Below are 10,520 nucleotides of genomic sequence, written 5' to 3' on the forward strand. Positions count from 1 at the left end.
GCATGCAGCTGGTGGTCAGCACCTATGAGCTAAGGGCCAAGAAGTCCAAGCAAGAAGTGGAGATTGTGGGTAAGGGTCCCTGTGCTGGTCCCAGCAGGCCAGCAGGTGTGTCCCCACCACTGCAGCATGACTCTTTGCCAGTTTCCCTTTGGGAAAGACTCAGAAGATGGTAGAGTGGCCTCCTGCTGTGATTTGATGCACTGGTTGAGTAGTGGTGCACTTGGTTTGAGTTTGGCACCCTGTGTGGCCCTGGCATTCAGATGCTCTTAGCCTGCCCTCTCCTGACTTACCTTTCTGCCTCCATTACTCTGATTGCCCTTTCCTCCAATGAAAGGCCCTCTACTCTATTTCCCAGGCCTTGCATTGCTCCCCCAAACCTTCCTTACGATTCTCCCATGTTTTCTATTGTATTCTACCCATTTGTTTTCATGTCCATAATTTGACCAACATTTGCACTCTGAGATTCCTGGCAGCTGAGGGAAAATGCAAAAAAAAAAAAAAAAAAAAAAAAAAGAACGTGTGTAACACATCCTGTGACTGATATGGGAAAACATGGAATCTTCACAAGGACATTTTTTTTTTCTTGGTCAAAAGGAATCCTACACAGTACAAAGGACAGTTTCCTCAGCAGTAATTTTTAGCAGATGTCATCCATGTCACATAGGTGTCCTGTGGCCATTTCTGACATGACCTAGACATACCTGGGAGGAAGCACAGAAGGAAGAGAGCCGCATTTCTTCATAGTCCAAGTTGGTATCCCTGTCCCAAAATATTTACACCTGGAAGTGTTTTGATTCTTGGATTTTCCACCTTGATTTTGGAATGTTTACCTGATATACAGTGAGTTATCTTGGGCATGGGACCTAAGACTAAACAGAAGATTAAAGTGTTTCATATATGTTTTAAACCTATGACCTAATAATAATCCCATAAGGACTTTATTTAATAAGTGCTCTAAGTCATTTTGTACGTGTTAATCCATCAGAGGTCAAGCGTGGCGTTTTCTGTTTGTGCCTCATCATGTTGACACAGTGTTAGATTTTGGATATTTGGGTTAGAGCTATTCAACCCCTCCTCCGTGTTGCGTGTTGTGCTAGTCGCTTCCACACACACAGAGGACATTGAGTCTGCTGCTGCTCGTCAGTGAGCCATAAGCAGCAGTAGTTTTGAGCTGCCGCCTGGGGGACTTGGTAGAAGAATTGCATGGATTAGGATTGAATGCAGGTCTAACTGCAAAGCTGTTTGTTTTTTCAGTGTACCACATGTCTTAGGTGAGGCCTGTGTCTGTATCAGGGAAACCCACCTGTTTTTCTCTTTTTTAATTTCAAAAAGTACAACAGATTGCCAGCTTCCTGTTGCCAGACAGCGTAAAGCCTCCAAACCTCATGAGGAGCCATGGCTCGCAGGTGCTCCTGCTGGTCTCGGGACTGCAGCTGGTGCTGTTCAGCATCCACGGCCTGCAGCTGGCAGCCTTCCAGGACCACCAGAGGCCCATCACGTCCGTGTGGGTGGTGAGTACCTGCCCCTGCCATGTCATAGCTCCCACCTTTGGTAGTCTACCCCTTGATATTTTTCTCTTTGAAGACTTCTTTCTTTGAAAATCAGAGAAAGAAGACAGAGAAAGAGGTCTTCCATCCACTGAGTCACTCTCCAAGCAGCTGCAATAGGCAGGATTGGTCCAGGATGTAGCCGGGAGCCCATACTTCTAGGTCTTCCTCTTGGGTGGCAGGGGCCCAAGTTCTTGGACCATCTTGTGCTGCTTTCCCAGATCTATTGGCAGGGAGCTGTGTCAGTAGAGGACTCTGTAGTGTGGGATGCCTGTGTTCCAAGTGGTTTAAGCTGCCACATCATGCCGGCCCTCTTGACTTTTCATTTCCAGGACCCAAGCCGAGTAATCACCTCATCGCTTGATCTCTCTTTGCGTGTCTATGTGTGGAAGAAGGAGAACAAGTTCCCGGTCCTCAAGAGCTGCTATCACTTGCTTGGGGGATCTCACCGATGGGCCAGGTAATTGTTTCTGTTCTTCCTTACTTTGCCTATAAAATGACTTTGCATGGCATGCTCAAAAAGTGTTTGACAAGGAAATATTGCAAGGGTGTTCTAGAATTTGAAGACCTAGATAGACCCAGTCAATGGGCAAATGACTGGTCACATTCTGTTCCCTGTTAGGAAACCAGCTTGCTAACCAAGGCTGTGCATCTGTAGTGTGCAAACTACCTCATACAGCTGGCATTGCACCTGTGTTGCAGATGAAAACGAACATATAGATGTGGATGCGTTCCCTAGAGATGGCAGCCAGACCTGTGCTAGGTCCTGATTCTGACTTTATGGAAGAAAACAAGTGTACCTTTCCAGCTCACGTAGTTCATCTCCTTCATCAAAGAAATCATCTGACTCATAGGAATTGACAATTCTAAATTGTGGGGCGCTAGCTTAGAATTGCTGAGATGAGACCAGTCCCCCTGCTCCTCTCTCAGAATTTCCTAGCATGTCTGGAGACAGTGTGACTGAAGCAGCCACTGTCAGGAGGAGCCAGAACCACTGCTCCCACCAGACAGTGTGCCAGCACTTGTTCACTGTTGCAGAGTCAAAGGCCAAGGGAAGGCGAGGTGGGATGGCAGCTGCTGGGGGAAGCTGGGCCCCGCCTCCATGGGAAGGCTTTGACCACTTCCATGTTTGCCTTTTCTCCCCTTGACACCCAGCCTGGCCCTTCTCTTTGCAGTGGGTACATGCATGTGGAAAGTGACAGCATGAGTATCGTAGGCATAGAAGCCAGAAGCGTTGGAACGAGTGTTCTGAGGTCATTCTGCTTCAAAGTGGAGCGTGGCTGAGAGGACTGCACCATATCCAAGATATTTTCACTTTGGTAAAAGGGCTTGTAGAGATACAAAGACTGAATGGGTTATGTCATGGGTATTGGGAAAGGAATGAGAAATGCCTAGATGTCGACACTGTCCCAGGCACCGGCAATGGCTTTGCTCTTGAATTCTGTCAGCAAGCCAGTGAAACAGGTGCTATTGTTCCTGCTTTTTACACAAGGAACACAGAATGAGAGAAGGAGCCTGTTAGTAGCCCATCTTGGAGCTGCTGAGCAGCTTGCACAAGCCCATAGAGACAGTAAGAGACAGAGAATGGGTAACTTAAGTGTGTGGGTACTGACAAGTGCACATTGAATGTACTGGGATTATGATGTGTTGTTGTTGTTGTTGTTGTCCAATTCTGTAGTTAAATACATATTTTTCTCTAATCTGTCTTGTGTGCTTTTGTTCACATGAACACGTAGTTTTTGCTGCTGCAGCATTGGTAACTATGGTACTGCTTGATGACTTAAGGTCTGCCATTCTTGCTTTAGCCTCAATGGCCCTGCCTGGAATTGGTCAGCATAGGTACTTTGCTTGGGCTAATGAGAATTTCCCAATTGTTAGTTGTAAGCAAAATTGTTAGTTGTAAGGGCTGGGCCGAGGCTGATCCAGGGCTAGGCCGTGGCTGATCCTGGGCTGGGCCATGGCTGGGCTGGGCTGGGCTGGGGCTTGGCCGGGGCAGGGCAGATCTGGGCAGGGGCTGGATCCAGGCATGGGCTGGGTCTAGTCCGGGGCTGGGTCAGGGCTTGGCCGGGACTGATCCAGGACTGGTCCGAGGCTGATTTTGGTCTGGGCCAGGGCTGGGCTGCAGCTGAACCATGGCTGGTTGGGGCGGGGCTGGGCTGGGGCTGCATTGGGGCTGGGCAGGGGTTAGGATGGGGCTGGGTTGGGGTTGGGCCACACTGGGCTGGGGCTGGTCGGGGCTAGGCAAGGGCTGTGTTGAGGCTGGGCCGGTGCTGGGCAGGGGCTGGGTCGAGGCTGGGCAGGGCTGGGGCTGGGGCTGGGCTGGGGAGAACTGGGCTTTGACGGGGCTGGTCTGGGGCTGGTCTGGGGCTGGTCTGGGGCTGGTCTGGGGCTGGTTCGGGGCTGATCCAGGGCTGGGTAGGAGCTGACCATGGCTGGTCCGGGGCTGATTCAGGGCTGGGTCGGGTTCGGAGCCGGGGTTGGGCCAGGGCTAATCCAGGGCTATTGCAGGGCTGGGCAGGGACACAGCATGGTCTGGCCGGGGCTTGGCCAGGGCTGATCCGGGGCTGGACCGGGGCAGAGCTGGGGCTGGGCTGGGGCTGGGCAGGGGCTGAGAAGGGGCTGAGCCGGGGCTGAGCCAGGGGTGGGCCGGTGGTGGGCCGAGGCTGGGCCGGGGTGGGCCCGGGCGGGGCCGGGGCTGAATCAGGGCTGGCAGGGGCTGATCCAGGGCTGGGCCGGGGTTGGGCTGAGGCTGGGCTGGGGCTGGGCAGGGGCTGAGCCAGGGCTGAGCCAGGGCTGGGCTGGGGCTGAGCAGGGGCTGGGCAGGGGCTGAGCAGGGGTGGAGCAGGGGCTGGGGTGAGGCTGGGCCGGGGCTGGGCCGGGGTTGAGCAGGGGCTGAGCCAGGGCGGATCCGGGGCTGGGCTGGGGCTTGGCAGGGGCTGGGCAGGGGCGGAGCTGGGGCTGTGCTGGGGCTGGGCCGGGGCTGGGCTGGGTCTGGGCCGAGTCTGGGTTGGGTCTGGGCAGGGGCTTTCTGGGACTGATATGGGGCTGGACTGGGGATGATCTGGGGCTGGGCAGGGGCTGGGCTGGGGCTGGGCTGGGGCTGGGCTGGGGCTGAGCTGGGGCTGAGCCAGGGGTGGGCTTGGGTTTGGCCGGGGCTCGGCAGGGGCTGTGCCGGGGCTGATTCAGGGCTGGCAGGTGCTAATCCATGGCTGGGCCGGGGCTGATACACACAGTACATTCTTATTATTTATAGACATCCCTTCTTCCCCCTGTTCCATGGAACCTGATCATCAGCAGTTGGGTTGTTTCTCTTCGCAGGCAGCCTGTGCTGAGGGGAACCTCTACGCTCTGATGCTGCCTCAGCTGCAGCTGGTCTCCAGAGTGACTGCATTTCCCAATGTTCCCGTGCAGCTCCTGTCTTCTCCTGACTGCCAGTGGGTGTTTGCGTCAAGTCAGAATTCAGACCTTGAGCCGAAGGTCAGTGCTTTGTGAGCCCTTCTCGTTGGAGCCTGGCTTCCTGGGAGGAGGAAAAGGCTCTGTACTCCAGGAGTTGTGAGCTGTGGACTCAAGGCAGCTGCTTGTGCAGGAGCATAGGCACAGCCTGGCGGGTGGAGCCTGCTGGAGTGTTGCTCACTGTGAGTTGCATTCTGTCCTTTGCCCAGGTCTGTTCACCCTAGCAGAGTCCACTCCTGGACCTGGCTCATGCCACTGCAGCCTGTGCTTTTTGGCTGTGAGTCGGCTGAGTAGGGGTCGATTCAGAACAGTTGGGGGTCCGAGGATCTTGGTGGAACTTCTCAGGAACTGCTTGAGTGTCTGAAAGTTAGGAGGGGTGGGCAGGTCAGGTGTGGAGAATATCCTGGTGGCACGGAAGGTGCGTGCACTGATGCAGAAGGCAGTGTTGCAGCTGGGCTGTGTTCCTTGTGTTGCATTTGTGAGTGGGTGCCTCATCCCCATCCTCTGCGTGCCCGGGAGTTAGAGTTCTGACTCCATGTAGACACACACGCCTGTTCATGTGCAGGAGGCGAGCTGCCTGATTGACGACAGGAAGCAGACTGCTGGCTGTAGTGTGTCAAAGAAGGCGGTCAGAGCAAGGAGAGTGGCAGGGCTGGAAGGGCTGAGAGCTTCATCAGGCCTGCAAGTGAGGCGTGAGTGGTCAAGGAAGAGCAGCTGAGTGCAGGGAGGCCACCGGTCGGGTCTGATGTGGAAAGCATGTGCAGCTGGCCTGGGCCGCCCCACAAGATGCATGTGGGCATGAGAAGCGGCGGTGCTGTGTGCTTGGGTGCTGCCGTGTGCTTGGCTCTGGGAAGCCGCGTGACTGTGTAGGGGTGTCTTCCCCAGGTGTTCCACACAGCCTCTCTGGTGTACCCATTGGACGATGAGCCTCCCGTCTTGACCACCTTCTCCAGCTGCCTGAGACCCCAAGCCTGCTGGGCTCCTGCTGAGGCGGCCAGGTTGATTGTCATGCACCCAGATGGCAATAGCATGCAGCTGGTGGTCAGCACCTATGAGCTAAGGGCCAAGAAGTCCAAGCAAGAAGTGGAGATTGTGGGTAAGGGTCCCTGTGCTGGTCCCAGCAGGCCAGCAGGTGTGTCCCCACCACTGCAGCATGACTCTTTGCCAGTTTCCCTTTGGGAAAGACTCAGGAGATGGTAGAGTGGCCTCCTGCTGTGATTTGATTAGGGCACTGGTTGAGTAGTGGTGCACTTGGTTTGAGTTTGGCACCCTGTGTGGCCCTGGCATTCAGATGCTCTTAGCCTGCCCTCTCCTGACTTACCTTTCTGCCTCCATTACTCTGATTGCCCTTTCCTCCAATGAAAGGCCCTCTACTCTATTTCCCAGGCCTTGCATTGCTCCCCGAAACCTTCCTTACGATTCTCCCATGTTTTCTATTGTATTCTACCCATTTGTTTTCATGTCCATAATTTGACCAACATTTGCACTCTGAGATTCCTGGCAGCTGAGGGAAAATGCAAAAAAAAAAAAAAACATGTGTAACACATCCTGTGACTGATATGGGAAAACATGGAATCTTCACAAGGACATTTTTTTTTTCTTGGTCAAAAGGAATCCTACACAGTACAAAGGACAGTTTCCTCAGCAGTAATTTTTAGCAGATGTCATCCATGTCACATAGGTGTCCTGTGGCCATTTCTGACATGACCTAGACATACCTGGGAGGAAGCACAGAAGGAAGAGAGCCGCATTTCTTCATAGTCCAAGTTGGTATCCCTGTCCCAAAATATTTACACCTGGAAGTGTTTTGATTCTTGGATTTTCCACCTTGATTTTGGAATGTTTACCTGATATACAGTGAGTTATCTTGGGCATGGGACCTAAGACTAAACAGAAGATTAAAGTGTTTCATATATGTTTTAAACCTATGGCCTAATAATAATCCCATAAGGACTTTATTTAATAAGTGCTCTAAGTCATTTTGTACGTGTTAATCCATCAGAGGTCAAGCGTGGCGTTTTCTGTTTGTGCCTCATCATGTTGACACAGTGTTAGATTTTGGATATTTGGGTTAGAGCTATTCAACCCTTCCTCCATGTTGCGTGTTGTGCTAGTCACTTCCACACACACAGAGGACATTGAGTCTTTGCTGCTGCTCGTCAGTGAGCCATAAGCAGCAGTAGTTTTGAGCTGCCGCCTGGGGGACTTGGTAGAAGAATTGCATGGATTAGGATTGAATGCAGGTCTAACTGCAAAGCTGTTTGTTTTTTCAGTGTACCACATGTCTTAGGTGAGGCCTGTGTCTGTATCAGGGAAACCCACCTGTTTTTCTCTTTTTTAATTTCAAAAAGTACAACAGATTGCCAGCTTCCTGTTGCCAGACAGCGTAAAGCCTCCAAACCTCATGAGGAGCCATGGCTCGCAGGTGCTCCTGCTGGTCTCGGGACTGCAGCTGGTGCTGTTCAGCATCCACGGCCTGCAGCTGGCAGCCTTCCAGGACCACCAGAGGCCCATCACGTCCGTGTGGGTGGTGAGTACCTGCCCCTGCCATGTCATAGCTCCCACCTTTGGTAGTCTACCCCTTGATATTTTTCTCTTTGAAGACTTCTTTCTTTGAAAATCAGAGAAAGAAGACAGAGAAAGAGGTCTTCCATCCACTGAGTCACTCTCCAAGCAGCTGCAATAGGCAGGATTGGTCCAGGATGTAGCCGGGAGCCCATACTTCTAGGTCTTCCTCTTGGGTGGCAGGGGCCCAAGTTCTTGGACCATCTTGTGCTGCTTTCCCAGATCTATTGGCAGGGAGCTGTGTCAGTAGAGGACTCTGTAGTGTGGGATGCCTGTGTTCCAAGTGGTTTAAGCTGCCACATCATGCCGGCCCTCTTGACTTTTCATTTCCAGGACCCAAGCCGAGTAATCACCTCATCGCTTGATCTCTCTTTGCGTGTCTATGTGTGGAAGAAGGAGAACAAGTTCCCGGTCCTCAAGAGCTGCTATCACTTGCTTGGGGGATCTCACCGATGGGCCAGGTAATTGTTTCTGTTCTTCCTTACTTTGCCTATAAAATGACTTTGCATGGCATGCTCAAAAAGTGTTTGACAAGGAAATATTGCAAGGGTGTTCTAGAATTTGAAGACCTAGATAGACCCAGTCAATGGGCAAATGACTGGTCACATTCTGTTCCCTGTTAGGAAACCAGCTTGCTAACCAAGGCTGTGCATCTGTAGTGTGCAAACTACCTCATACAGCTGGCATTGCACCTGTGTTGCAGATGAAAACGAACATATAGATGTGGATGCGTTCCCTAGAGATGGCAGCCAGACCTGTGCTAGGTCCTGATTCTGACTTTATGGAAGAAAACAAGTGTACCTTTCCAGCTCACGTAGTTCATCTCCTTCATCAAAGAAATCATCTGACTCATAGGAATTGACAATTCTAAATTGTGGGGCGCTAGCTTAGAATTGCTGAGATGAGACCAGTCCCCCTCCTCCTCTCTCAGAATTTCCTAGCATGTCAGCACCTATGAGCTAAGGGTCAAGAAGTCCAAGCAAGAAGTGGAGATTGTGGGTAAGGGTCCCTGTGCTGGTCCCAGCAGGCCAGCAGTTGTGTCCCCACCACTGCAGCATGACTATTTGCCAATTTCCCTTTGGGAAAGACTCAGGAGATGGTAGTGTGGCTTCCTGTTGTGATTTGATTAGTTTGCCAAAATTCTTTTAAAATAGAAAATAACAAAAAACTGTTTACTTCAGTATATGACTTTTGACTATTCAGTACCCAAGTACCCAAATTTCCTGTATTTGTTCTATAAAAATTTTTACTTATCTTTTTGTTTTTATTTTTATTTCTTATTGGAAAGTGAGATTTATAGAGAGAAGTAAAGACAGAAAGGTTTTCCATCTGCTGGGTTATTCCCCAAGTGGTCTCAATGGCTGGAGTCTAGTCTATGCAAAGCCAGGATCCACGAGCTTCTTCCTGGTCTCCCAAGTAGGTGCATGGTTGTAAGTCTTTGGGCTGTTTTCTGTGGCTTTTCCTGGATATAAACAGGGAGCTTGTTTAGAATCATATCAGTTGGCACATGACTTGTGGCCATATGGGATTCTGGCACTTACTTTTGGAGGGTTAGCCAATTAGGCCCTCATCCTGGACCATTAAAATGTTTACTTGAGAGGGAGGGAGACAGAAAGAGAGCCATTTCCATCCAAATCCCCACATGGTAACATTGAAGCCAGCAGCTTGAAACTCTGTTCAGGTCTTCCAGATTTGTAGAACAGAGTTAAGTTTTGGAGCCATTACCTGCGGCCTCCCAGGGTGTACATTCTCCGGAGCTGGGATCTGAAGTGTAGTCAGGACTGAACTTCTGTCTTTTCTTCACTGCTATACCAAATGCCAAATTTATACACTTAGATCTAAGAGCATTTTTTTGTGAAAAAAAGTTTTATTTTTTTATTGGAAAGATCAGATTTATGAATAGAAGAAAAGACAGAGAGATAGATCTTCTATCTGCTAGTTCACTGCCCTAGTAGCTGCAATGGCTGGAGCTAAGCTGATCTGAAAGCAGGAGCCAGCAGCTTCTTCTGGGTCTCCCATGTGGGCACAGTATCCCAAAGCTTTGGGTCATCCTCCACTGCTTCTTCCTGGCCACAGGCAGGGACTTGGATGGGAAGTGGAGCAGCTGGGACATGAACCAGCAGCCATGTGGGATTCTGGTACCTGCAAAGTGAGGATTGAGCTTTCTGAATTCGCACCAGGCCCTAAGAACATTTCTTTACTTTTTGCCTACAATAGTGGCAGTGTACTGTGTAGCCAAGACCTGAGTCAGTCATTGCTCAGGCTAGTTCATTAGCTCTTGAACTGGTGAAAACACTGCAGCTCTAGTTCATCGTGACGTGTTCGGAAACACTGAACTCAAGTGTGAGGACAGCTGGTCTGGACTGAGGTTCCACTTAGATGGCCTGTCGAGGAGGACGACACAAAAGGGTGATCCTAGACATGCACAGAACGCTGCAAGAAAATAAGAGTGGCTACATTCAGATGAAGGGATATTTCAGGTAAAAAACACAGGGCGCTTTTGACTGAATACACGGTGGGAGTTGAACATCACAGGTGTTGAGTATAGGTCTGCCCGAGGGGCAGATGTGCAGTTCCACTAAGTCTTTAGGGGATAGGCTGGTCCTATCCAGTCTCACTCTGCTTGGGAAATGTGTCAGCTATGCCATTAGGGGAGACCTGTGGCTACCCTAACGAAAGCATGTGCAGTGCTCCAATTCGTGTTCTGGCACAGGTAGCAGTCTTTTAAGCAGGCGTGATAAGGGGAGTACAGGAAGTTCTGGGACAACTTGTAAATCCTGCCGAAAGTGACTGCTAAGGCTAGCGGGTCTCTGAGGCACAGTGCTCCTGCCCTGTCACAGAGGGTCTGGAGAGTGTGCTGAGCACTTGTGTCTTGCAGAAGTGAAGCCTCGTCCATTAACAAAACTAAGGAACTTATGATGAGCCCCGAAAGGAAACATTATGAATACAGGCGAG

General features: G+C 51.0%; 1 protein-coding gene across 1 annotated transcript; it reads left to right on the top strand.

Moving 5' to 3' along the window:
- The first annotated feature begins 2 nt into the window (after window positions 1-2).
- LOC121144988 (F-box/WD repeat-containing protein 12-like) lies at window positions 3-8,030 on the top strand. Its single transcript, XM_040963616.1, has 6 exons — window positions 3-69; window positions 1,363-1,511; window positions 4,866-5,024; window positions 5,886-6,096; window positions 7,352-7,530; window positions 7,899-8,030. Exons 1-6 carry the CDS (start codon window positions 3-5, stop codon window positions 8,028-8,030), a joined length of 897 nt encoding a protein of 298 aa, XP_040819550.1.
- The last annotated feature ends 2,490 nt before the right edge of the window (window positions 8,031-10,520 follow it).

Source organism: Ochotona curzoniae, unplaced genomic scaffold (genome assembly GCF_017591425.1).
Source record: "Ochotona curzoniae isolate NIBS_2020 unplaced genomic scaffold, NIBS_Ocur_1.0 scaffold_3208, whole genome shotgun sequence".
Classification (NCBI taxonomy): domain Eukaryota; kingdom Metazoa; phylum Chordata; class Mammalia; order Lagomorpha; family Ochotonidae; genus Ochotona; species Ochotona curzoniae.

What these genes read in the sequence shown, in the direction of transcription:
- LOC121144988 (XM_040963616.1), top strand. Translation starts at nt 3, where the DNA reads ATGCAGCTGGTGGTCAGCACCTATGAGCTAAGGGCCAAGAAGTCCAAG. An exon ending in CCATCACGTCCGTGTGGGTG is followed by an intron (nt 1,512 to 4,865) that starts GTGAGTACCTGC and finishes TTCTCTTCGCAG; the next exon opens with GCAGCCTGTGCTGAGGGGAA. An exon ending in ATTCAGACCTTGAGCCGAAG is followed by an intron (nt 5,025 to 5,885) that starts GTCAGTGCTTTG and finishes TGTCTTCCCCAG; the next exon opens with GTGTTCCACACAGCCTCTCT.